This window comes from Centroberyx gerrardi, unplaced genomic scaffold (genome assembly GCF_048128805.1).
Source record: "Centroberyx gerrardi isolate f3 unplaced genomic scaffold, fCenGer3.hap1.cur.20231027 Scaffold_71, whole genome shotgun sequence".
Taxonomy (NCBI): Eukaryota; Metazoa; Chordata; class Actinopteri; order Beryciformes; family Berycidae; genus Centroberyx; species Centroberyx gerrardi.
The window spans coordinates 45,001-72,682 of record NW_027605206.1 but is presented as its reverse complement, the minus strand read 5'-3'; the positions used below and the strand labels follow the sequence as shown (position 1 = coordinate 72,682).

Below are 27,682 nucleotides of genomic sequence, written 5' to 3'. Positions count from 1 at the left end.
TCGGTAATGTTAGAAAAAGACTTGTGGCCTTAAAAACACTCGTCTGTGCCTTTAAACACGGCTCTCCTCTCTGATTCAACTCCCTGCTGCGTCTGTCTGCGTTTCAGCAGCTCTTTCTGGTTGTTCTGGCTGTTTCAACTGGTTTTATTGTGGTTCTACTGGTTTAATTGGAACCGGAAGGCAGGGAAAGTCGCTCGTGCGGGTTTGTGTTGTTTTTCTCCTCCATTCAACCTGATTTATTGATCCGTCTTAGACAGGAATACACTTGCATTTAGTTGCTTCATGGATGGTGATAGTTTAACCTAACCTATAAGCTAATTTAATCTAATCAAGTGTAATAAAATATTATGTAGGCTAATGTAATAGTATTTTTTTTATTTTAGAATAGAAGAAAGGCTGAAATACGTTTGAAATCACATGAACAAACTGCTAACCAGCCTAAAAGATCAGGGTTCACAAACGTTGACTTTTCTACTGGCCAGAAATTGGGGATATTCCAGATGAGTCAGGATGCTCGCTAAATGCCAAAATGTAAAGTGTAAATTATTATTCTAGGGTGTAGATTTCCACCCATGTGCCAGGCAGACGTTCGCCTGGCCGGCTTGGGTTTTGCCAAACTCTCCTCGGGTCGCGGGTTCGATCCCAGCGGGTCCAGGAGGAGAAGCTCGAACCAGCGACACACAGCTGACCGGGCCGACTCGGACCCACAACCACGAGCTTACAGCGAGGAAGAGGAGGAGGAAGAGGAGGAGGCGGGTACTCTGAACAGAATGCTGTCCTGGTCGACTGACGACATTTTGGACAAAACCAAGAAGAGACTGGAGGAAGAGGAGAAGGAGAGGAGGAGGAGAGAGCAGGACGAGGAGGAGAGAGCTGAGCGTCCGGTCCTGGTATCACCCCAGGAAAACACCAGCTCTGCTCCTCCTTCTTCTCCTCCTCCTCCTCCTCTTCCTCATACTGATACCAGCAGCTCTTCTCTTCCTATTCCTTCTCCTGATACAGGGAGCTCTCTTCTTCTTCATCCTCCTCTTCCTCCTCCTCCTTCTCTTCATCATACTGATACCAGTAGCTGTTCTCTTCCTCCTCTTCCTCCTGATACTTGGAGCTCTCCTCCTCCTGTTAATGTGACAACCTCACAGGACGACCCGCCGACTGGTAACCAACTAGAACCGCCACAGCCTCCGGCCAATCGGGACGGCAGCTCGGAGGAGGAGGAGGAGGTGTCAGACTCTGGCAGTAAGACGGAGGTGCTGGTGCGGCGGAGGGAGCAGGAGGAGGAGGAGGACGAGCGGGATGAGGAGGAGACGCAGGCGGTGGCCTCGTCGCCGGACGGACGCTACCTCAAGTTCAACATCGAGATCGGCCGAGGATCCTTCAAGACGGTTTACCGAGGCCTGGACACCGAGACCACTGTGGAGGTGGCCTGGTGTGAACTGCAGGTACACACACACACACACACACACACACACACACAAACATTTACACACAAATACCAGGCGATAATTCAGTATTCTGGTTTATGGTCTTTCAGTGGAATCATATGGTGATGACATTGTGATTTTGGGATATTGTGACATAATTCTGCCGTCTGAACTGATGATAACAAGCACATTTTATTTAAAAGCTCTGACAAAATGAGGTATGAAACATGTTAAGGAATATTATTTGAAAATGTCAGTTTTGTTTGACGTCACACCTAAGATTTCCATTCAGTGCAATGGGATGAACATTCATTTGATTATTTAACAAGGGATTTTGCAGACATGAGCTGTATCGTGATGTATATATCGATATAAAAAAAATCCATATGATCATTGTGAGATTGATTTCAACCATATCGCCCAGCCCTAATACACACACACACACTAACACACATATACACACAAATATACACACACACTGCTGTCAGTTGTCCTTAAAAAACAGATTTGACTGAAATTTTAATATTCCCAGTAAAACATAACAATGACATAATGAACATGATGCTGACACATGATTCCCAGTGTGCGCACACCAGCCTCGTTACTATGACAATCAATGTGGTAATGACATGGTGTCTGGACTGTGTCTAGATCTGGGTCCTATTCCTTGTAGATCACTTAAGTAATTCAGAATATTATGATGTCTGTCGCATCAAATTATGTTATGAATTCACAACTGGCTTAAGGTACAGTGACACATCATCATCTGCCGAGGTGAAATTTGTGTCCCGGCGTGCTGAATGTGGGCGGTCCAGGATGGGGGACACACAGAAATCAGTGGTGGTTTGTAGTTGTAAGTCTCTCCAGGGCCTGATCTCGGTCGCATTCTTGGTCTTGGACCTATTTGTCTGGTCTTGTCTTGGTCTTGACCTCAAGTCTTGAGGTCAAGACCAATTTTTTAAAATGATGAATAAAAAAATGTAAATCATGAGTACAGGGTTTCCGCCAGAAAAGTTGTTAGCGGAGGGGTGAAGTGCCTCGGAGGTGTGATGCTCCTCATGTGGTGATTGAGATTATGCCTATAATTAGTGCTAGCTATCTCTATAATGTATGATGTGTATTTCTTGACAATGTGTATGATGTGTATTTCTTTTTTTTAAAAACGGAGCTACTATGATGCATAACATTTCAGGGAAATCTGACAAAGTTCTATCGTATCGTAAAGGGTCTCTCAGACGCTCCCCGCTTTACCCTCTGCTTGTGTGTCCTGCACAGGGCTGGGCAGTATGGCCTAAAATGTATATCACGGTATATTTAGGGGTCCAAGCACGTAGTGCTGGAACCCTATTGTATTTGCTGGAATTGTTCTTTCTTTCTTTCTTTCTTTCTTTTTTTCTTTTTCTCCACTAAAAGTATCTGCAGCTCAGTAACCGTAAGTCCTACAGTAACCATATTTGGCAGGTGGGCTCCTACGGCCCACCACTACTCAGGCAAGGCAGCCCATGCACATTGGCCAGATGGTGGCGCTATAACAAGCAACTTTACGTTTTGGCCAATTACTTCTGAACCGTGTGTCGTAGACTGAAAATTCTTGTGTTCCTAGATTCTTTGGAAGGTGCCGAGTCCAACCCATATATCACTTTCAATGTCCACCATATTGCATTGTCCGCCATTTTGAATTAATTAAGAAACACTTTTTTCGCAACTCCTCCTAGGCCGTTCATCCAATTCACATGAAACTTGGTGTGGAGAATCTTGGGACCGTCATCTTTCAAAGTTGTATAAAGGTTATTGATAGGTCAAATGGTTTGGCTTTTATCGACCAATAAACTTTTAACGAAACACGCCATAACACTAAATTGGCCATAACTCATTAACCATTCATCTAATTAAGCCAAAATTTGAAACACATGTTGAGTTGTGTTGCTTGAACACACCCACTAGCACACACCAGCATTTTTTTTTTAGCTGTACCACTAGTGGGCGCTACAAATGCAAAAACTTAATATCTCATAATTGACTGCATAGATTTTTATGAAAAATTGTACACATGTTCTAGGATGATGTCCAAGTCGATCCATGAAATTTGGTCATTATTGATGAAAGTGGGCGTGGCTTATTGCATAATAACCAAATCTTCATTGATATTAAAGTCACAGCTTCCAAAATTCGTTAAAAATCAGCCGCATGTCCTAGAGACCTGAAATTTTCAGAACATGTTGGCTGAAGTGAGATAAATCTTTCGTACACTGGTACCTATCCCCAATTCTGATGTCGCCCCCCTCTGTTTATAGCAAAAACTGATTGTGATCCCACAGTGTTGTCCTCCTAAACCGTACGTTACAGGAAAAAAACAACATGATTTTTAAAATCGCTATACCTTAATTAGTAAACAGCCCAAAAATTATAATGATATCTTGAAAACTGAGCGTACGGTAGATGGAAATGTGCAGCTGCAAATAGTTTGATAAATTGACAATGTGATATGTTCAAGATAGTTTGATCAATCTTCATCAAACTAAAGACAAATGATGTCTGGACTGTCAAGATGATGTCTGTAAAGCCATGTGTAAATTGATTCATGTGGCGTGCTAGTACAGTTATAATATTCTTTCTGAGGCTTTCAATATGGTTTGGACTCTCACCTGTGACCTATCACTTGTCCCTTCGTTTTGTTTCCCCACTGTGTCACACAGCAAAGTGGAAGTTGGCAGAGTGGTAAAGCTCAGCTCCACAAGGTCGTGAGTTCAAGTCCCTGATGAACTGTGACCATTTTGAAGTTTCATGAAAAGTTAATCAACACTAAATCACACACTGCAGAAAACTCAATGCAGGTGTTTGACATCATCTGTCAATGGAAAAATACCTGAATGTCATCACTGATTGGGGTGTGGCCAGACCTTTCAACCCATAGAGAGCAGTGCAGCAGCAGTTTTCTGGCCTATGTGACCTTTTCGTTAATGGAGAGCACTACAATGTTCTATAAAGTGATTAGCACTGTCAGTTTGTCAATCATAGGCTGCAGTATCACACTACTTCTCCCTTTAGTTAGTTTCTCCTCACTAAACCTGTAACAGGTGTTTGGCTCAGTAGGTAAAGCATCAGCCTTTCTATGTGGAAGGTTGTGGGTTCAAATCCAGACTTGTCATTAGTCATCAAGGTCAAATAATAGAAAGTTTGGCTGTTGTGAACAACTCCAGCAATGTGGTTGCAATGAAAAGATTAACTTGACAGAAGTCACGGGCCAACACAAAAGCCGGTGTTAGACTGCATGTTCGATCTTCACAACATGTCAGTTTTTGTGTGTGTCTTTCTACCTTCTGTAATGTTTTGTCTATCTGTCTGTCTAATCAAATAGTGCTTGGACCCCGCAATCGCCGCTTGCAGCTATATTTTGAATTGGATTTGGACGGTAACGGTATATATATATTTCTCATAATTGCAGTAAACATCTAGCCTTGTTTATTTTTGTGTCATCTCAATAACAAACCCAATTTTCAAAAGGCAAGTAATAATTCAAAACCACATAAGATCATCATCCTACAATGTTTTGCATTTAAAACTTGCATCAGTTGCATAAGTTGATCATTTAATATATTTGTGCTTCTGTGTTGATATGATGCAGATATGACCATCTACAGTGTATTTCCATGGTGTTTCCCTGTGAAATTTGCATGCAGAGAAAGTAGACTAGATGCCGAAACTATTGCTGCAGATTGCAAGCGGAGCTCCTTCTGAAAGGAAGTGGGCTACGCTTCACGGCCATTCCGCATATGGGTCTGAACCAGGCATAGGCAAGCCGCTCGGGATTTCAGGAGGGGGGTGGCGCCTCACCTATAAATATCTGGGGCAACCCTGGACTAAAATGATTAATAAAACGATGATTATTATTATTATTATTATTATTATTTTGCAAAAAGGATGACTTGACCCTGACTTGACTCTACCTGCTGCGTGTTGCTTGACTCGCTTGCTTCACTCCACACTGTTTACTGTCGGCAAAGCCGTATGCTCAACAGCATCCAGCAATGTCTGTCATTAACAGCAATCTGGTTTGGATTTTCAAACCACAAGGAGTTTCTGAATGGCACAAAGAAAAAGCACTCAGCTGTTTGTCGATTTTGTAAGACAACGATCACAGAAACTGCATGGACAACCTCGAGTTTCTCTAGACATCTGGAAGGATGCCACAAAGACAAGTTAGTTAGCCTAGACTACGTTAACTTGCTAAAATTAATATTTACAGAATGTTTGGGTTTGGGTTTATCGTTCAGTTAAGTTAGTCTATCTTGTCTAGAGTAGACTAATCATGTCTGTGTTTAATTTAACCTCAGAACTAAACTGGCACACACCTATGATCTTTTTGATAAAGACTAGGTTTTGTGTATGTGTTGGCATATCACTTAAAGCTGCTGTGCTGTAGGTAATTTGCTATAGGCCGAAACCATTCAGGATAGCTCTGTTAACTAGAAAAGGCTAAATTTTCTAAAGAAAATTTAAGTGTGCTTGCCGCCCTTGCAATGCCCCTGCCCTTAGACTTGGCGTTCACTAGCTTTGCTAAGCGGTGCAGCATTGCAATTGTTAGCATTTTGACAGACTAGACTCAGTAAATAGAGCCAGTTGCGTTCAAAGGCACTGGGAAACTTTTCTCATCACTGCACAGCAACATGTTTGGTATCGAACGAAACTACAAATTCCAGCTTTCCAAGGACCCTAAACGCATCACAAAGACGGTGCCGAGACTGACAGAAAGCCCATGTGGGGAACTCATGGTCTCTGTCGCCATCTGCTGGCTGTGTCGAAGCACTGACATGAATGAGCTCGACCATTTCATTTCATGTCATTTTATACAGTAAGGTCAAGTTTTAAAAAATGCTGTCATCACATTGAAATGGTTACTATGAGGCCATATTTAATCACACATGAATGCAATTGGGCTCTTTGGATTCACAAGAGTCTCAGCTTTGCAGCCATACCCAATTTCTACAATTCCATGACTGTTTAGGTACCACAGTGTGCAGAAATAGGGAAAGAAAAAAAGGCAAGAATAACATCTTTTCACTGCATGCAGAACACTGTGTCTTTAGTACCCTGGAGCTCATATACCCTATGTAGCTGACATATGTCAGATATGGCTGTAAAGCTAAGACTCTTGCGGTTCTAATGAGCCATTCAGATATCTTGATGTGAGAGGTCAAGGGACCCGTTTGAAAATAGTCATGCCCATTTACCTTTGTCAAAAACTTCGCCGACTTTGGAGCTATGTTACATAACATGGCTGGTACCTACGTATTCGTCTGGATGTCTAGTTTCCGCTAATAAAAAAAGCTCCGCTCTAGCTTCAAAACTGAGCTCGTGAGAAGCTCCGTTAAGCGTCGGCCGACGCGCAGAAACCACCATACTCTGTGTGTGTACCGTAGCTTCAGTTAGCTTCAGCTACTGTGTGTGAGAAACCAGACATACCTCCCGATCTCCGCAGCGCGGTCCGTCTGTCCCTAATGCATCAAGCCAGCCATTAAAAACTCTGCACTAGACTTTTAATATACAGAATAAAAGTCCAAATACATCCATACTGATCTGATTCCACCTTAGCTTCAGCTACTGAGTGGGAGGCTCCCGATCTCCGCAGAGAAACAAGGACAAAACCAAACTTCAATTTCTGGCTCTGTGATCCTGTGATTGAGTCCACACGGTTCTCAGGTTCTCATCCTTTTACAATGGGTGTGTATTGCGTCTAAAAATGCCACTTAATCATTCATATCTCAAAGAGCTTATGATGGATCTCTTAGAAAAGTAATAGCACACGATTCCTCAATGAGCCGCACATTTTGATGTCTAATATGTCTATGTACTGTAAAAACTGTAGGAGGAGATGCATCCTAAACTTTTGTCCATAAGAAGAATAAGAATAAAAAGAATAATAAGTATGCAAGATAGTAAGAGTGTGCTCTGCCTACGGCAAGCACACTAATAATACTTACCCAGGGCCCAGTCATTGAACAAGATATTTAGGTTAATGGTGTTTAGAGCTAGGAAGGATGGCCTGGTGTTACATTTACAATAGAAACATTTACATTTACAATTTACATTTACAATGGTCCTGGGCCACCCAGGACCACCCTGGACTACCCAGGACTACCATGTACTACCCTGAATTACCCTAAACTTCCCTGATTTACCCTGAATTTCCCTGATCTACCCTGGTCTGCCCTGGACTACCCTGTACTACCCTGAACTACTGTGGACTACCCTCAACTACCCTGTACTCACCTGTCCTACCCTGATCTACCCTCAACTACCCTGATATACCCTGAACTACCCTGGACCACCCTGAACTACCCTGAACTACCCTGGACTACACTGGACTACCCTGAACTACCTGGACTACCTGGACTACCCTGAACTACCCTGAACTACCCTGATCCATCCTGATCTACCTGAACTACCCTGGAGTACCCTGAGCTACCTGAACTACCCTGAACTACCCTGGACTACATTGGACTACTCTGAACTACCCTGAACTACCTGAACTACCCTGATCCACCCTGATCTACCCTGATCTACCCTGATCTACCCTGAACTCCCCTGGACTATCCTGGACTACCCTAAACTACCTTGAACTACCTGAACTACCCTGGACTACTGCAGACTCTGCCCGATCTCAAATTGTTGCCAAACCGGGATTGAAAAACATCTAAAATACAGCTTTCTTCCATTACAAGTTAATGCTGAAAAACTACAGCCGAACCACACCCACTTCTTTGCTATCTCTGCTATTCTATACATTCAGGTTTCACTTATTTGTGCATAAATACAAAAGATTAAGAGAAAGACACACTGTACAGGTGAGACAAAGAAACCTAAAAAATATTAACTTATAATTTATATTTTAGTCTTTTAGCTGACACTGTCATCCACTGTCATCACCAGCATTACAATTAGCTTTCCTCTTATAGGGGTTTTTAAAAGCCGATACCAATACTTTAGTACTCATATTCAATATCTTTAAATTTGACTACTTTCATACAAAAAAACCCAGTTTTAAGTGTTTCCTTCAAAATGTCATTCTTGACACTGAATCCCTACCACCTCCAGACTCTAACGTCTCCTCCCTGCAGCAGTAATCAGTTCCTCCAGTCATTTCTCCTCCTCTTCTTCTAAGATCAGTCAGTTTCATGTCCTGAATGATCAGGAAACCAAACAGCGTTGATGTCCAATGTTAATGTCCTTTTACTGGAGAAAATCAAAGTAGAGGGAAAACTTCCACCAGAGGAAGAAACTTTTTCAAAATTTGTGTGAGAGGACGAACACTAGTTGAATCAGAATTTAAAATGAATCAGGGAATGAAGATTATTATAGTTTATGGATAATAAATACAGCTGCCACCGACATTTAGAGGAGCTGAATACAAAAGTACAGACTTTTATTTGATTGGTAACTGTAATATTATTAATGAAGTGAAATAATTTGTTCCACTGTTAGTTCATCAATACTAGAGTACTGCCCCGGCCTGAACGCCGTGGTGGACCTGCACGAGACATACTTCGAGTGCCTCCGTCCCGACCACGCCGCTGACAGCATCAGTGATCCGCCGGGCTGCATCAACTGCAGGTCACTGTCTATGGCGAGGCGCTGGCAGCGCTGGGCTCATTCCAACGCTACATGTGTTCCCCGAAAACTGAGCTCCGGTGTGACGACAGTGAGGCGGAATGCGGCAGCAGCTCACCCGAGCCCTGCTCTTCTGCTCCGGTCACTATTCCCTTGCCACCGGCTTGCTCCCTAAGCCTGGAGGAGCGAGGACAGTGAGGACAATATCTCTTCCATCTCCACTCAAGCTACCTCCTTTGCCTCCGCTTCCCTGCCTTATCCATCAATGAAGCATGATTTCCCCTCCATGATTAGGAGGGCCGTTGAGAATATAAGGATACAGCTGCCACTCCCCGAACCCTCACACCGCGCTGATCGGCTGTACCGTCCGGCGACGGACACCAGACCAGTCTTCATTGCAATGTGGGAGAGTGTGCAGGCATCGTGGCTGGAGCCGATATGCCTACTCCCACACAGCCAAGGGATAAGGAGACAGTGGAAATTTTTGATACAATTTTTCCACTTGGCGGCTCAGTCGGCGGTGGTGGCTAACAACCTGGGTCTGTTGGGTGTGTCCCTGTCGAACATCACGGCAGGTAACACCTCCCTTTTGGCTCCTTCCACCCATACGGCTGCCGGCTCTCTGCCTCTTTCCCATTCTGGAGAAACGGCGGAGAGGCAGGCAGACCAGTTGTTACATAACACCCTGCTCCCCGGTGTGTGGCAGCGGACGGTCTCAGTAACATGAACCCACCCGGTCATCCTACGGGACAACAGGACGGGGCTGGGAGAGTTTTCACGGTTGCCGGCCCTCTGTCGCTTCCCCGTACTGGGGAGACAGCAGAGTGGCGGGCGGATCAGTTGTTATGTAACCCCCCCTCCCTCTGGTCTCACGAGCCAGAGTGTGATGGTGGTTGGTCTTGATAACATGAATCCACCTGCTTGTTCCATGGGACGGGAACGGGAGGGGGAGATGCCCGCTTCGATGTTCAGCCAGCCGGCCTGACAGAGATTGATGCCTGCCGCTTTGTCTCACAGACGGCGGGCTTGATTTCTCCGAGGGGCCGGTTGCAATCTGCGGAGCAAGAGTGAATGAGTTTTCAAATTACTTTGCTCCCTCATTTGGCTGTCCTGCTGACATCGCTGCCTCCTTGCAGAGGCAAGTGGACGTAGGTGGGGACAGTCTTTCTCAGACAGCAGTGAGAACGCCATCCTCTCTTACTGTCACTTCCTCCGCTACAAAGCGAAAGGCGGACGTAGAAGGGGACTGTCTATTGCAGACAGAGGTGAGTCCGCCGTTTTCTGTTACTAACGCCAGTACTGCTACAGAGTGCATCATGCTGGTTTCAGAGAACAGCTATGTGAGAGCGGAGGCTGGGCCACAGACGCCGGCAGGGCCGCAGACGCCAGCAGGGCCGCAGATGCTAGCAGGGCATTCATTGGTTGCCGGGTCTTCCAAGCCCTTTTGCCTCCGACCCCCCATGGGCCGTTCTGCCTGTACTGGGCAGCTCGGTGGTGGTGAAGGCCGAGACGGCATATGGGGAATATCTAGCCTCTGCCCCACAGCTGACTGCTTGCCCCCTGACAAGATTTTATCAGGAGTGGTGGAGACATTGTGTGTTGATGGAATGGAGGGACAGCATGCTACGACTGGGTTATTCACTCCAGTTTCAGTGTGTACCCACCCCATTCACAGACGTGAGAGAGTCAATCATGACTTCTAAGGAAGGCATTAGCGCCCTCTCCAGGGAGATACAGGAATTGCTCCAGAAGGAAGCAATTTCTGTGTTTCACCAGGGAGACAAGGAGAAGGGTCTCTATTCCGGTTATTTGGAGATATGAGACCTATTTTAGATCTCTGGCCACTGAACGCATGTATCGCTCAGAGACCATTCCATGTGCTTACAGTAAAATAAGATGCTGGAATTGGTACAGCCAGGCGATCGGTTCACCACAGTGGATTTTGAAAGATGCTTACTTTCATGTCCCAGTGGTGCCAACACAGGGAATTCCATTTTGCCTTTCAGAGAGTAGCCTACGAGTACAACAAACTACCAATCGGCTACTGTTTGGCTCCTCGCACCTTCTCAAAGTGTGTTGGCACGGCTCTCGAACTGTTGCACCGCCAGGGGATATGGGTCTTCTTTTATCTGGACGGCCTGATTCTCATGGCCCATTCGAAAGAATGGGCTATGTTTCACACAATACAATTGGTGCAACACCTAACCAAGTTAGGTTTTGCCATCAATTGGAAGAAGAGTGCGCCCGTTCCATGCCAGGCAGTGTATCTGGGAGTGCAGCTCGACTCACACACACTACAAGCACATCTGTCGGAACCCAGACAGGCAGCTGTGGTGGAGGTGGTTCTGTGGGTGAGACAGAGCAGAACGGGGACTGGGTGTCATGGCGGCAACCCACCCTGAGGTTCCGTTGGGGCTGCTCCATATGAGATGCCTACAGAGCACCTCCGTTCTTTCGTAGTGTAGCCGCATCAACGGCACTGTTCAGTGGGACAAGTGTGGAGGAGATCTGCACAGCAGCATCATGGTCGATGCCCTGTCCATTCATCAGATTTTATCTGTTGGATGTGTCTGGGTCAGTACTGGGACACGAGACCTGTGAGAAATTTACCTAGTAGGCTTTAGTCTCTCATGCTGCGGCACGATGGAGACCAGCCCTTGTGTCGGTTGCCACTACATCACTTTTGTGTCAACAAATAGAGTGTAGCGTTGATTTTTACGTCCCCACTCTATTGATAGGTGGGAGTGACGGGGACCATATCTGGCTGACGTGTAGCACTTATGACAGTCAATTCAGGCTATGGCACAGCATGATGTTCGTTTTAGTGTCACGGCAGGGAGTGAAGTGATCGGGCTTCGCCCCCTAAGCCAATAGAGCCCCGTTAGAGGGCAAAGCCTGTGTGAAATAGAACAATAGTTACACATTGTAACTCTGGTTCTATGATCACAGGCGAAGCCCTCTAACAAGTCACCCTGCCGCTCCACGAGTCGCTGAAGAGTCAAGTGGATGCAGAATGAGGGTCTGCTTGCTATTTATAGAGCGATGCCCCATAGGGTTGTATAGGCTCATCCTGATTGGCTGAGCATGTGCATGCAAATTTCAGTGCGCTAAGGCGACTAGATGAGTGGTGAAGCCAATACAGCCCTGTTAGAGGGCTCCGCCTGTGATCATAGAACTAGAGTGACTATGTGTAACTATCGATTTTTAATCAGATGTGATAAAGGCTTTTTTAATCAGTTTTAAGGAGTGCTGCCAATCTACTGGGAAATATGTGTGTGTGTGTGTGTGTGTGTGTGTGTGTGTATGGGGCGGGGGGGGGGGGTCAGGGTGGGGGGTGGTAGTCAAAAGCCAATTCAGTTGTCATGGTAACGCTTGTCGCGGCGATTTACCAGAGCTAATTAAAACAGCGAAACTAATGAGTGACAAAGGAAAGAGGATTAGCGAGAGAGAGAGAGAGAGAGAGAGAGAGAATGGAAAAAGATGGATGGAAAAAGCAAGTTCCACTTGGCTGAGAGCAGGAATGTGTCACGCACGCACGCACGCACGCACACACACACACACACACACACAAACACACACACACATACAGATAAACACATAACTATAAACTGACTGGATTACTGTTGGTTTAACTGGACCAACAGAGCACAACTCCCTGTGTGTGTGTGTGTGTGTGTGTGTGTGTGTGTGTGTGTGTGTGTGTGTGTGCATGTTTGTGTCCTTGGTCAGATAGTGCATCTCAACCTAAAGGCAGGTTTAATGGTTTAATTGGTTGATGCAGCTGACAGAGCTTTTGATTGGCTCAGAATGAGGAAGTGTCAACTTAGGTGATTGAGAGAGAGAGAGAGAGAGAGAGACTTCCACTGTGACCAGAGCATTGTGCGTGTGTTTCTTTTTTTATTTCATATAGACAGTTGCAATACATTATACAGACAGCATTATATACATTATACACACACACACACATGCACACAGACTTGGTCTCTGTTTTTCCAGTTCAGTAGAAGGTTTTTAGAGATACGAGTAATGAACTGGTGCTGTGGAAGACCTGATCTATATCTGAGATATGGATGTGTGAGTGTATGTGTGTGTTTTTATGAGGGGAGGTTTCCTGTAAGAGGTTTATGACATGTTAGAGTCACAGTAAAAAGTTCACACACACACATACACACACACACACACACACACACACACACACACACGCACACACCAAGTAGGGTAATGTTAGAGCAGCACACCCTGTTCTCTCTCCTTTGTTACATTGGTCTTGAGACATATCACTCCTCTATACCTGTACACTATCAAACTACATCACTACCAAACTACATCACTATCAAACTACATCACTATCAAACTAGATCACTATTAAACTACATCACTACCAAACTACATCACTATCAAACTACATCACTATCAAACTACATCACTATCAAACTAGATCACTATTAAACTACATCACTACCAAACTACATCACTATCAAACTACATCACTACCAAACTACATCACTATCAAACTACATCACTACCAAACTACATCACTATCAAACTACATCACACATCGTTTTAACGTTTAACACGTTTCAAAACATCTACATTTCATGTCTTATCATGAAGTATCTCATTAATCAAAATGAGTAAAGTTTATTTATTGTGGAAATTTGACTTTTACTATATAACTTCACACTTCATCCAGCATCCCATACTTCTCTTCTTGTATTTAAATGAAAGTAGATCACGTCACATGATGGGAGAACGTACTTCCTCTATTGGTTTACATAGACTGCTGCCATGCAGTGATGCGTGGGGAACAGGGATGTAACCAAACATCACGGTTCCATATTTTCACAGTATTTTGAGGGAAATCAGAGTGAAGTGATAAACAGGACGCCTACAAGTTTCTGGAAGTTAAATTTAAAGCTTTTAAAACCTTCTTTAATAAAAGTTCAAATAAGATTTAAAGGGTAATTTTGGTATTTTTCAACCTGGACCCTATTTTCCCATCTTTTTGTGTCTAAGTGACTAAAGGGGACAACAGTTTTTGAAACTGGTCCAGTATTGAGCGAGATCGCTTCAGCCGTATGTAATCCGACGGGGCAAATACAAACAGACCGGATCCAGCGGAAGGTAAAGAAAAACGTTTCATTTCTCTGTAGGGTCCTTTCCATAATGTTGTCAGACACTTATAATAACACTCTGAGCCTGTCAGTGAAACAAGAACTTTTAGTGGACGGACATTGACGGTGTGATTTGCCCCGTCGGATTACATTGCAGCTCGTTTCGCTTTAGTATAATAATATAATCTCATATATGCATGACATACATGCCTATGTCGCAACTGCTGTGTGTGTGTGTGTGTGTTCAGTTTGTGTGTGTGTGTGTGTGTGTGTGTGTGTGTGTGTGTGTGATATTATGCACTAACAGACAGTGACTCAACAGTATTTTTGTACAGAACCTAGTACACAGTATCTGATTGGACAGATGGGTGGTTGTTGTTGTTGATAGCTGCTGTCATTGGACACACAGCACACACACACACACACACACACACACACGCAATAAGATATGTGTGTGTGTATGTGTGTGTGTGTGTGTGTGTGTGTGTGGCCAATAAAAGCTTATTGAGGTCAGCGTTCAGCTCTGTGATTAACTTCCTATTGTGTGTAGAGTAGATTGGTGGCACTTTGATGTGTGTGTGTGTGTGTGTGTGTGTGTGTGTGTGTGAGTGTCTGCTTCTTAAAAGAACAGCTCAATGTTGTGCTTTACAGTTAGCTTGATGCTAGCTGTGCCCATAGGTTTTTGTGAGGAATGCTAACAATGCTGATGAAGGATGGATCGTAGAAGAGTTTTATACACACACACACACACACAAACGCACACACACACACACACTGCTGCACTGCTGTCACCATTCTTACGTTTCACCTGACCTTATCCCCTATTGGTCAGTCAGACTCTGGTCCTACGGCCTATAGGTTATAATTAGCCACACAGTCTGAACAGTAGTCGGTCTAAATGTGTCTCATATCCCTGCTATGTGTTGTGGATTCAGGCTTAAAAACTTAAAATCTATATAGTGTAGAAAAACTATTCTCCCACCTGGACTTTTTGCACTTTCTTGTGCTACAGAATTAATAAAACAAATACATTTTATTTCAGGTTTTTGGTCCAAAATGGTGCAAACTAATTCTTCTGTCAAAGCGGAGTGGAAATTCAAGAAAATTATAAAACAGCATTTTTTCCGTCCAGTTTCTTCACTGACTTTCATACTAGAATTAAAGGAGAAACCGTGTGCTGAACCTGAACCTGATGCTGAACCTGAACCTGATGCTGAACCTGATGCTGAACCTGATACTGAACCTGAACCTGATGCTGAACCTGATGCTGAACCCTCTGTAGTTCCATCTGTGCTGATGGAAGGAGGAGAATTCATTTTTTTCTTTGAGATTCCTTTGATTTGTTCAGTCAGATGTCATCTGTAAGTGATGCTGGCATTCCACCTTAAAATCCCATTAAGATATATTTAAGGAAAACCTTGTTGCAACTAAGATAAAATTGGAACAGTTTTGAAAAGAAAATATGGCCAAAATGTCCCACAATCACTTTAAGAGGATGAATGAATATGAGTATGTGTTGTGAAATGTTTCTGCCAGTGATTAACATTTTGTCCCAGGTGATTAAAGTGGTGAAGACTTTTACAAACTAGATTTTTTCTGGAATTTTATTCTTCCAGATAAATTTCCGGATTGTCCGTTCCACTTTGTTAGAGCAGAGTACGCAGAGTAGCTTCCTGCTTCCTGGTCCGTTCTGCCTGTCAGCTCGGGCTGAAGGAAATGAAAACCTGGTTCCTGTTGTCTAATGGAGGACTTTAAGGTTAGCTCCTCCTGTTTCCAGACTCTGAAGCTCTCTCTCTCTCTCTCTCTCTCTCTCTCTCTGTCTCTCTGTCTCTCTCTCTCTCTCTCTCTCTCTAAGCTTAAAACGCTGTTATTTTTTGCTCTTACCATTCACTATGAGCGCCGCCATGTTGGTTTGCGTTTGCGTGACATCACAGAGCGGCACGTCTGGGCTCGGAGGAGAGAAGAGTCCCCGGGGTCCGAGCGTAGACTGTAAAGACAGATGGATGTGGTGAGTGTTGTTCACCCTCAGGTTTCTGAAGCCTAAAGAGGGTTTACGATCGCCGCCATGTTGATATTTTTTGGAGGTGGAGCAGCCAGAGCGAGTTAGCCTGCTATTGGTCCGTAATCTATGACCTGTCAATCACTAGGAAAACAACCCTGTTTTATAACGTTATATCTGTTAGTGACACAATTATTTAGAAAGAGAGTGAGAAGTTGGGTTGGGGTCCCATTGACTTACATGGAGTTGGGAGGTTTGGAGTCTTTTTGGAGCCGGACTCTAGTGGACGTTAGAGGAATCGCTGTCTGCCGCCACTTCCCTATTGATAGTATTCGATTAGCGTCATCACGGTCGCTGCGGCCATATTGTTGACATAGCGCTGCAGCTGTCAACTATAGTGACAGCAGCGCTAATAGGAAGCTAGCCACTGTTAGCGTTATCTCTGTTGTCTATTACCTTTTCTGTTGTGTTAGGATCTATTACAAAATAGCGATGTGTCCTGCGTTATACACAGCTGTAGTGATAACAACAATAAAACCCCGGGGTTAGTTTGTTCCCTCCCTGCTGTCTGCAGACGTGAAGGGAGAGCGGATCTGCAGCGCAGGAGAGATGTGTGGATAGTTAGGAGAAACAGGCTAAACTTTCAGCTTCCAGCTCCTCACAGCAAAGTCTGTTCACCTCATTTTACCACAGCTAACAGTTGTGCGGTGTACCTGCTTCTCCAGCTTCTCCACCTCCTTCTCTGACTTTTATTCCTTAAGGCGGATCGCAAACAGGTACACCACACAACTGTTCACTGTTAACTTAATAGCTAAGTTAACATTATTGCCGTTGGATCAATCATGACCAATCAATTTACAAACTCTTCTTCACTTAGCTAACGTTAATGTCTACCTGTGGTAAAATGAGGTGAACAGACTTAGCTGTGAGGAGCTGGAAGCTGAAAGTTTAGCCTGTTTCTCCTAACTATCCACACATCTCTCCTGCGCTGCAGATCCTCTCTCCCTTCACGTCTGCAGACAGCAGGGAGGGAACAAACTAACCCCGAGGGTTTTGTTGTTGTTACTACAGCTGTGTATAACGTAAGACACCATCGCTATTTTGTAATAGATCCTAACGCAACAGAAACGGTAATAAACAACAGAGATAATGCTAACGGTGGCTAGCTTCCTAGTGCTGCTGTCACCTAGGCTGTCACTAGTTGACAGCTGCAGAGCTATATCAACAATATGGCCGCGGCGACCGTGATGACGCTAATCGAATACTATCAATTGCCTTCAAAATTCACCCGTGGTTTTGGCCGCTTGGGTCCGAGGAGGAAGTACGAGTGGGACGGCCGTCCAGATTGATTTTTTGTATTCAGAAGTTTGGAATTTCCCAGTTGTCTTGAACGCAGCGTTTGTTCCCTGTAGGAGCAGAGAGAGACGGCCTGATGTCGCTCAGGCTCCGCGCTGCTCATACACGACTTTCTTAGAATAAGTCTTTGTGTCGATCCATATTTAGTTCTGCTGAAGATGAGTGGCACTGAGCCTCACTTCTTCATGTCTGTTCTGTCAGAAGTTAGGAGTCTCTCTCCTCTTCCTCACTGTTTATGGAGTGTCAGATGCTAAAGCCTCTTCTCTGTTTGTTTGGGTATCTGTTTGGTTCTTTAGGGGAAGTTTACAATGTCTTTTATATTAGGTTTTATATTTGGACATCATTATAAAAGACAAAAAAAGATCCAGTTTAATTATTTTGTATTAGGTCTAGGAAAGATGGCAGTGTGTTTGGGCAGGAAACAAATGGCAGAGTTAGGCCTCTGTTTAGGACTAGCTGAGGTCTTTAAGAGACTTAAAGCTAGAATAACAGTTGATTTTACCCGTTACAAAGCAATGAGAGACCTCATCTTATTTGAAAACATATGGGTCCATATTCATAAATCTCAGCAGTAATGGCGTTGTGGAGCGTAAAATCTCCCGCTCGGTAATTTGAGGTGATTGATAAAGTTAGAGGGCGGTGGTAGAGGCTCGATGACCAGCCACCACCATAGACATATATAATATCTTTTTATTTTTAGATGTTGCTGCAATATTTCCTCTACTGTAGAATCCGTCATGCTGGAACGATGAAAACAGCATCTTGAAAAACCAAAACTGCTTTGATTTTCAGAGCTGAAGCTTATGAGGGTGGGATTTTAGTTTCTACAGTTTGGTCCGTTTGGCTATGTGAAACATAAAGTTAATACTTTATGTCGTGTGACTTCGAGTAAAAGCTAATACTGAAGGAGTTTGATTCTACCTGTTTATAAGGACTGATTCTGGATCAGCACTATGGAGAACGGAGTCTCAAAAGCAGATCCACGGTGCTGAAAAAATAGCTGATCCAGAATCAGTCCTTTAAAAACAGGTAAAATCAAACTCGAGAGAAACTGCACGTTTTATGACACCGTGTACGCACGCACAGCTTCAAAGAGCTTACCACCCGGCCTGGGAAAGAATTTATTTTATTTTATTTAGTTTTTCTTTTTGTGTATGTGGTTGAGGTGTTTTTAATGTACTGCTTGGCTGATGTAAAGAAAAGCAAATTGGCCTTAATTCTGAACATTTCCCTTAGTTGTTCAATAAAGAGATGTAAAAACTCAAAACTCTTCTTCCTCCATTAAGGACAGTTTCTGCTTTAGATCCACCAGGATGTTCTGACCTGGGATCAGCCATCCCCAAACCCATTAGTCTCTTCCAGACCAGACACACACACACACACACACACACACACACACACACACACACACACTCACACACAGTATTTCACTGGTGTCTGGTGGGAATTTCCCAGCATGCCTGGTGGAGTAGAGATATGAGATGTCAGTTTGTTATCATGTCAGCACATCAGCTTTTCCACTGCTGTCTGCACATTGGACTATCTGACACTGACTGAGTGTATAGGGGCTGTGAGCTGGTGTGTGTGTGTGTGTGTGTGTGTGTGTGTGTGTGTGTGTGTGTGTGCTCGTTTGTCCTTGAGGCTGTAGGCTTAACACTACATAGTTAATTCTAACCATGTTATGTCATGACAGGCTAACAACATGCTAACATCATGACAGGCTAACAACATGCTAACAACATGACAGGCTAACAACATGCTAACAACATGCTAACATCATGACAGGTCTGTTTGTACTGGAAACGATCAGAGATTACATGTTGAAGGATCCCTCTCATACGTTACATGTGTAAGGAAATGAGTTATACGTAATCACCAGTAGGGGGCGTTAGGGTTTTTTTTCTTTTGTGTTGCCATAGTTTTGAGTCTTTTGTCCCTCCGTGGCCACTGTAGAGCCAGTTCTGTTTTAATTTTACAAGGTAGGCATCAGTCATTTTAAAATATATGAGTTGCCCATCCTTGTTATGTTTTTATGTTTTTATGTTTATATGACAGAGCCAATTATTGTTTGAAAGTTGAAGTAGTGCCACCGTCTCTTCCCTCTGTCAGTCAATACACTTTAGAATTAACACAACGCAGAGACAGTTCAAGGGGCGTCAGGGCTGGCAGACAGAAGAAGAGGGTTACACCTGCATTAAAGGTTGCCTCCTACACATGCATTAACCCCCCCCCCCCCATCCTCAGACCAGTCGTCTGTCCCGGACGGAGCGACAGCGCTTCAGCGAGGAGGTGGAGATGCTGAAGGCTCTGCAGCATCCCAACATCGTCCGTTTCTACGACTCCTGGAAGTCGTCGCTGAAAGGCCACAAGTGCATCACCCTGGTGACGGAGCTCATGACCTCCGGCACGCTCAAAACGTGAGTCCAGCGTCCGGACCGCCGGCCCAGGTCACACTGCGGAAAAATCAACAAGGATCACCGCCACGCCGGCCGCTAACTGATCGATGAGATACCATCTGAATTCAGCGTTGCGCGTTCAAATGTTTTCAATGGCCAGACAGCATGAGTACAAGTTCATTTTTTCCTATTCCCTTTCATCACAAGCATGTCTCAATGGACTTTTATAGAAGGGGTTCAGACATTTTACATTGGCATTTCACATTTTCTTAAAACATATTTGCCCCCTCCCTCCTCCCCTCCTGCCATCACCCACAGACTTTACAAATCTGAAATCTGATGGCTAACCCTCTGTGTTGAAGATCAAAAAGAATTTGCACACGCAATTTATTTAAATGGTGATGAAGTGAAAAAAAGTGCAACAAAAGAAAAGTGCACAAACAGAAAATGTTTCAGTGAAAAGACCATCATCAGTTCTAAAGGCAATAGGCAACACCAGATATAAATCTGCTTGGTTAATCACTGGAACAAGCCGCCATAGGCCAACCAGAGAATGGTTAATTAATGGTTAATCAGCCAATAAGGAGTGAGGAGACCAGGACATTTCCTCATATGGTATGAGCTAATAGGGGCGGGTAAAATGGGCTGGACCAAGACTCACTGCTCCAATGGAGGGAGACATAGAAAGAAAAAACAAAATGATCAATACAATTAAATATAAAGCAGCATAAATAAGTAATCCTCTGTGTTCCCATAACTTGTACCCACACCCCACATCCCCTTTACGTACGTCTCATAGCCGCAGTGCAAAATGAAAAGCGCAAGATAATGAAAATGTTACAGTAAGCGATATTCTTGACCTTCTAGCTATGTACTGTATCAGCATGTCTGTTATCATGCATATTTTTTGATTAATTTTTAATTTGCAGTCGTATATTACAGGGTGTTTTTGGATTTAATCAATCAGTACCCTGTGGCCGCTCGTCAAGTCAGCTAGTTTCATAAAGTGTAGAGACTGTATACCAGAATGCCAGAGCCTTGGTGTCGATGCTTCACATCTCCACCTGCAGTGCATCATGGGAGTGTCAAAGGTCACGTCCGGTGTGTTTGGTATTCCCAACCCTCGTCTTGGTTATAGTCTTTGGTCTTTGTTCTCAAACTTTGTCCCTGCTGGCCACCGTACACTCTCTCCGATCGTGAGCCAATCAAATCAAAGTAAGAACCATGGCCCTGGATCAAACAGTGCTCCTGATTGGCTCCCCCCCCCCCCCCAGGTACCTGCGCAGGTTTCGTCAGATGAAGCTGAAGCTGCTGCGGCGGTGGAGCTCTCAGATCCTGAAGGGGCTGCAGTTCCTGCACTCCCGCTGCCCGCCCATCCTGCACCGCGACCTCAAGTGTGACAACGTCTTCATCACCGGACCCAGCGCCTCCGTCAAGATCGGAGACCTGGGCCTCGCCACGCTCAAGAGGGCCTCCTTCGCCAAGAGTGTCATCGGTACACACACACACACACACACACACCAGGCTTCCTACTGGTTATGATATCCTGGAGTATCATAAAATTGAAAGGTGTACTCCAGTAAGGGAATTTGATCAATTCTTGTGGAAGTTCCTTGAATCTCCTTGAATCTCAGTCTTGATCTGCATGGTGATTCATATCAGTCTGGTCAAGCCACTGAGTAAAGAATTCACTGAATTTCTAAGTTATAGTTATCAAAATCTTTGACCAATCACAGCAGCAGAGCAGATTGACACAATCTGTAACGCCTCAGAGCGACAACAGTCATAACTACGAAACCAAACTCCTTAATTTTATCGCTGACATGTCCTTAATTTCTCATTACATAAACATTAATTATCCATTAAACATAACAGCTTTAATAAAGTAAGGTTAGTATCATGGGTTTATAAGGGATTTATCCATGGGTTGATTCACAGAGACTCTAGACATTAAGGGATTTTTCATGTCTTTTATGCAGGTTTACAGGTTAGTAATGAGTTATTAAGGGAAAGTTCCTGTCTCCCTGAATTTTACATTAAATTAGAAAGTAAGCAGTCAAACATTAAGGTCTCTTTGATGGGGTCTCCTCCATTAATAACTCCCTTGACTAATTTTAAGGGGGTTTTGCATGAATTAAGGGGTGAATTAATGTAAATGTAAGGTTATTTTAAGGGATTACTGGCTCATAGAGCATGGTGTCGTTCATTTCCAAGCTTTTAAACAGCTGGTTGTTCCTGTTTTAATTCATCGATGACATTCAGTTTTTGAAGGTTTGATGAAATCTCTAAATCTGTCTCGCTATCATCCAGTTCCTTTGCCGGCGGCCATTTTGGTCGTTGTTGTCGCTCTGTAACGCTCGTCATAAAGAGGTTTGTCCCGCCCACATCCACCATCCAATCAGATTTGTCGGACAGTATCTGTCTGAAATAGCTACCGGTGGCTTGGTCCAGACCGATATGAATCACCGTGCAAATTCAAACAGTGATAAAGACTGAGATTCATGGAGCTGCACAGCAGGCAACAAATGGTCAACGTTAGCATTTCTCTCTGAAGCTAAGCAGCTGTTATCGGTAGTGATGTCGTGAATGTTGTGGCTGGCGGTGCGTTCAGGAACCCCGGAGTTTATGGCTCCAGAGATGTATGAGGAGAAGTACGACGAGGCCGTGGACGTCTACGCCTTTGGCATGTGCATCCTGGAGATGGCCACCTCCGAGTATCCGTACGCCGAGTGCCAGAACGCCGGCCAGATCTACCGCAAGGTCACCAACGTAAGGCTCGCCGCCCGCTGGGGGTGTGTGTGTGTGTGTGTGTGTGTGTGTGTGTGCATCAATAGTGTGACATAAATGTAATCTCATCCTCTCCCTCTCATCTCTCTCTCTTTCTTAATTCGATTCAATATCAATTCAAGGTGATTTATTAGCATGAAATACAAAAAATACTTATTGTCAAAGCAAAGTCAATAAATTCAAATTTAAATGACAACTTGACCACATCAGAGCGACAATGAACACTAAATATACAACTGATGTATCATCAAATTAGTAAATACAACAATTAATTATCAGTCAACCATTTTATCTAAATGTATCTAAATCTAAAAGCATTCTAAAACAGTGTTGATCAAACATTTTTGATCTGCAACCTCTGTCTCTCTGTCTCTCTGAGTTTTCATATCAGTTTTATTGGCATTACACTTTAAAAAACAGAGGTGTGATCAAGTCAACTTTGCTTGAGTCCCAAGTCAGTCTCAAGTCTTGAGGCACAAGTCTCAAGTCAAGTCTCAAGTCTAAATGTAGAACAGCAAGTCAGAACAAATCAAGAGTCCAGTATCAATTTAATATCTTAAAGAAAACTAAATATCTAGGACTTTTCAATGCAATATGGTTTTAATAGGATAAAAACTTGGTAAGAGCATCATGAGTTTGATTTCTATAATCAGTTTCAACAACAATCATTCCATACAAATTCAGAAAACAGAATTTAAATTCAGTCGTCCGCTGGAACAAATCTCATCACTTTCAATCTAAGTCATTTACACAAACACAAGATCTCAAGTCAAGACTTTAGAAACCTTTTCAAGTCATCAAAGTACAAGTCAGAGTCAAGTCCCAAGTCACCAGAACCCAAGTCAAGTCAAGTCTCCAGCAGTTAAAACTGTGACTCGAGTCTGACTCGGGTCCAAGTCATGTGACTTGAGTCTCCACCTCTGACAAACAATATTGCCAAAGTATGTAAGAAGAAATGAACTCTGTCTGGCGGTCGGTCAGATCGTCCTGCAGTGTGAACGGCTCCAAACAGCAGACGGACAAAAACAAAACAATAAAACAATAACAGTAAAGTGGCATCCAGTGCAATATACAGACACAGGCCACAGCCATATAGTCAATAGTTGTTGTAATAATGTCACTTCAAAATACAGCTGTAATGTAAACTGTAGCTCCTGTACCATGGAGCGAGAAACAACACAACAGATGTTTTGTAGTTGTATTTCCAGTGAACTGATCTGGACGATGGGAGAATGTGTATGAAAGACAGATCCGGTACTGAGGGATCCTGTCAGTCTGATCCAGGATCAGGTCTGCCTCTCACCGTTAAAACAGGATGGCCAATAATCAGATTCCCTCCGGGGAAAGTGAATGGGAAATTCACTTCCAGAGCTCCACACGTGTCAGCTGTGTTGTCCTCTGACCTCTGACCTCATTACTATTGGTTGCTTGTAATGGTAGAGATCTGGGAAGTCAGATTGGTCCCACTGTTGCACTCAATTCAGTTCAGTTCAGTTCAGTTCAAATAAATTCAATTAAATTCAGTTCAGTTCAGTTCAGTTCAATTCAAATAAATTTAATTAAATTCAGTTCAGTTCATGTCAGTTCAGTTCAGTTCAGTTCAATTCAAATAAATTTAATTAAATTCAGTTCAGTTCAGTTCAGTTCAAATAAATTTAATTAAATTCAGTTCAGTTAAGAGAAACTAAACTAAACTAAACTAAAGTAAACTAAACCAAGCTCAGCTTACTTTATGAATGAAGGAACAGAATATATTCAGCTTGGTGAGGTGATGCTGTGTTAGTTGTGGTTTCATCATCTCAACTCCTCCACTGTGAGGCTCTGGGCCTGTTTGCAGCGCCGCACCATTTCAACCAATTACAGCCCATTAGAGGACACACACACACACACACACACACACACACACACACTGCTATGCTTCTTAGTTTTTCCATCACAATGATCTGCTCTGCTGACAGAATCTCTCTCTCTCTCTCTCTCTCTCTCAGGGTATCAAACCGGACAGTTTCTTCAAAGTAAAAGTCCCTGAGCTGATGGAGATAATCGAGGGCTGCATCCGCACCAACAGCCATGAGAGGTAGGTGCTGTCTGCTCGGCCTCTGGGTGGCGCTGCGGTTCATCTGCACCTAAACTGGTCTACATGTGCAGTAAACTGGTTAAACTGGTCTACATGTGCAGTAAACTGGTTAAACTGGTCTACATGTGCAGTAAACTGGTTAAACTGGTCTACATGTGCAGTAAACAGGTCTACATGTGCAGTAAACTGGTTAAACTGGTCTACATGTGCAGTAAACTGGTTAAACTGGTCTACATGTACAGTAAACTGGTTAAACTGGTCTACATGTGCAGTAAACTGGTTAAACTGGTCTACATGTGCAGTAAACAGGTCTACATGTGCAGTAAACTGGTTAAACTGGTCTACATGTGCAGTAAACTGGTTAAACTGGTCTACATGTGCAGTAAACTGGTTAAACTGGTCTACATGTGCAGTAAACTGGTTAAACTGGTCTCAGGTAGTGATTGGTCAAGGCGGACATGTCTCTTTCCTCCATTAGCAAAAGGGTTTTCCTTCACAATAAATCAAAAATCATAGAGAATACAAATGATTGTAAAGATAAATAGAAATTGCCTTGTCTGTTACTGCTGATGTGAACAGTTTGTGTTCCTGCTCATCCGGTCCTGTCTGGGTTCAGAGAGACAGGAAAACATTCGCTGGGCATGGAGGGAACAGAAATGGCCGCCACGTCTTGTCGCTGCCATTACTGTGATGCTTTAATCCTGAAAATGTTCAGCACATCAACATGGTGCTTTTCCACACATGAGAGTGACTGTAAGGTGAAGTGAGCCTCTGGTCCCGCAGGTTCACGGTGCAGGACCTCCTGGATCACCGCTTCTTCCAGGAGCAGCTGGGCGCGCACGTGGAGCTGGCCGAGGACGACGACGGCGCCAAGGCCGCGCTCAAACTCTGGCTGAGGATGGACGACAACAAGAAACTCCACGGGAAATACAAAGACAACAACGCCATCGAGTTCCTGTTCGAACTCTACAAGGACGTTCCCGAGGAGGTCGCGCAGGAGATGGTACGTCCGATCCGTCCTGTACAAGAGCCGGATCAGACTTGTTTCCAGTGTGAACCTCTGTCCAGCTGCATCAACCTGCGTCTTGTACACAAATTCCTTACTCAAGTAAAAGTGCAAATACTCATCTAAAAATACACTCTGGTAAAAGTTGTACCGTTTCAAATCCTTAACTCAAGTCCAAGTATAAAAGTACACGGTGTTAAATTTACTTATTTTTTTATTTTATTAGTAAAATTTGTCATTTCTGATGGTCTAAACTCTGAATCCCAGATGAGAAAGAGTCTGAACGTTAATTCTAGCAGCTGAATTCACAAACGTTAATTATCTCTCGTTAATTGCTTCTCTCTCCCTTTCCCTCCTTTTTGGTGTCGTTTTGCTGAACAAGCAGCCAATCACATTTGGCTCTTGATCAGCTGCTTCCTGGATGGAAGAAAAAAAAGAAAAAAGAGTAACGAGTCTGTTTTGAAAATGTAGCAAAAGTAGAAAGTCTAGATTTTTTTAGAAGTAAAAGAAAAACTTCAGTACAGATACTTGAAAATCTTACTAAAGCACAGTAACAAAGTATTTTTAATTAGTTACTTCCCACCTCTGTTGGATTATAATCAGAAAGCATATCACCACATGATAATCCAGGTGTAAATGTACCCAGGTTGCACCGAGGACAGATTGTAATCCGGTCGTCCGAAGCCCTCCAGAGGGTCAGAGACACTCGGCCTCATTAACAACAAAGGGGCTCATTCATAAAACTTACCGGCAGGTTTAGCGTGACGTTAGCGGCAGATACCGTCACATGTTTCCTCATTCATAAACGTGAAATATCGGGATGCTATTTGCGTTACCGTTTTCCCCGTTCTTCCACCCCATTTTGATAATTTACATATTTGGAAAGCGATTCATAAAAGTACCGCGCCGCAAAAAATACCACCTGCTCTAGTCAGACAGTATATTGTATTGTATATATTGTATATGTTAACCAGTGGTGGAAGAAGTACTGAGATCTTTTACTTAAGTAAAAGTAGCAATACAACAATGTAAAGATACTCCATTACAAGTAAAAGTCCTGCATTCAAAATCTTACTTAAATAAAAGTATTGGCAGCAAAATGTACTTAGAGTATCAAAGTAAACTTACTCATTATGCAAACTGTCCCCATTTAGAGAGTCATATTTTTCATAAATTATTGGAATATTAATACTGATTTATTGACATACATGTACATGTAAGCTGAATTTTAAAGTTGTCAACGTGAAGCTAATCTTAACAATTTAGCAATATTTTTGGGTAGTCTAATCTATAACAATGCTATTTTATAGTTATTTTATAAAGAAGATCAAATGTTTTAAATATAAAATATTGATCTGAAAAGTAACTATAACTATAGCTGTGAAATAAATGTAATGGAGTAGAAAGTAAAATATTTCCCTCTAAAATGTAGTGGAGTACAAAGTACATAAAATGGAAATACTCAAGTAAAGTACAAGTACCTCAAAATTGTACTTAAGTACAGTACTTGAGTAAATGTACTTAGTTACTTTCCATCACTGATGTTAACTAATGAAAATGAATGTCAATTATTTAAAAATCGCTAGATAAAGCCACATTGTGTCCTAGGGAATTAATTGTCATTGGAAACGTGAACAATTGTAATAAATATGACTCGCTGGCACACCGGCTGTGATTGCGGTTGTGAACGGCAGTTTCCATCTGATTTGATTCAGTTTATCATGATAAAAAGAGAAGATGACCAGAAACTCTGTAGCAGCTGCTGGACTGAAGCAGAGCGAAGTATTTAAGAAAGAGAACGCTGCACGTTGCTGCCAGTGCTCCCATATATTTATCTTGATAGGTCTTCATCAGTTCACGATCACCACCAATCAATTAAAGCTTAATTAACATGTTGGTTTTGATTGGCTGTCACCTG

General features: G+C 43.3%; 1 protein-coding gene across 1 annotated transcript in view; it reads left to right on the top strand.

Annotated features, from left to right (window-relative positions):
• LOC144538222 (uncharacterized) overlaps positions 1–27,682 on the top strand; it is a 47,516-nt gene continuing 19,834 nt past the window's right edge. The window contains exons 1-6 of the mRNA XM_078282314.1: positions 1–1,439; positions 19,743–19,915; positions 21,169–21,389; positions 22,506–22,663; positions 24,670–24,758; positions 25,542–25,761. Of these exons, the coding sequence (XP_078138440.1) occupies positions 573–1,439; positions 19,743–19,915; positions 21,169–21,389; positions 22,506–22,663; positions 24,670–24,758; positions 25,542–25,761 (1,728 nt within the window). The 5' untranslated portion in view covers positions 1–572. The remainder of the gene's footprint in view (positions 1,440–19,742; positions 19,916–21,168; positions 21,390–22,505; positions 22,664–24,669; positions 24,759–25,541; positions 25,762–27,682) is intronic.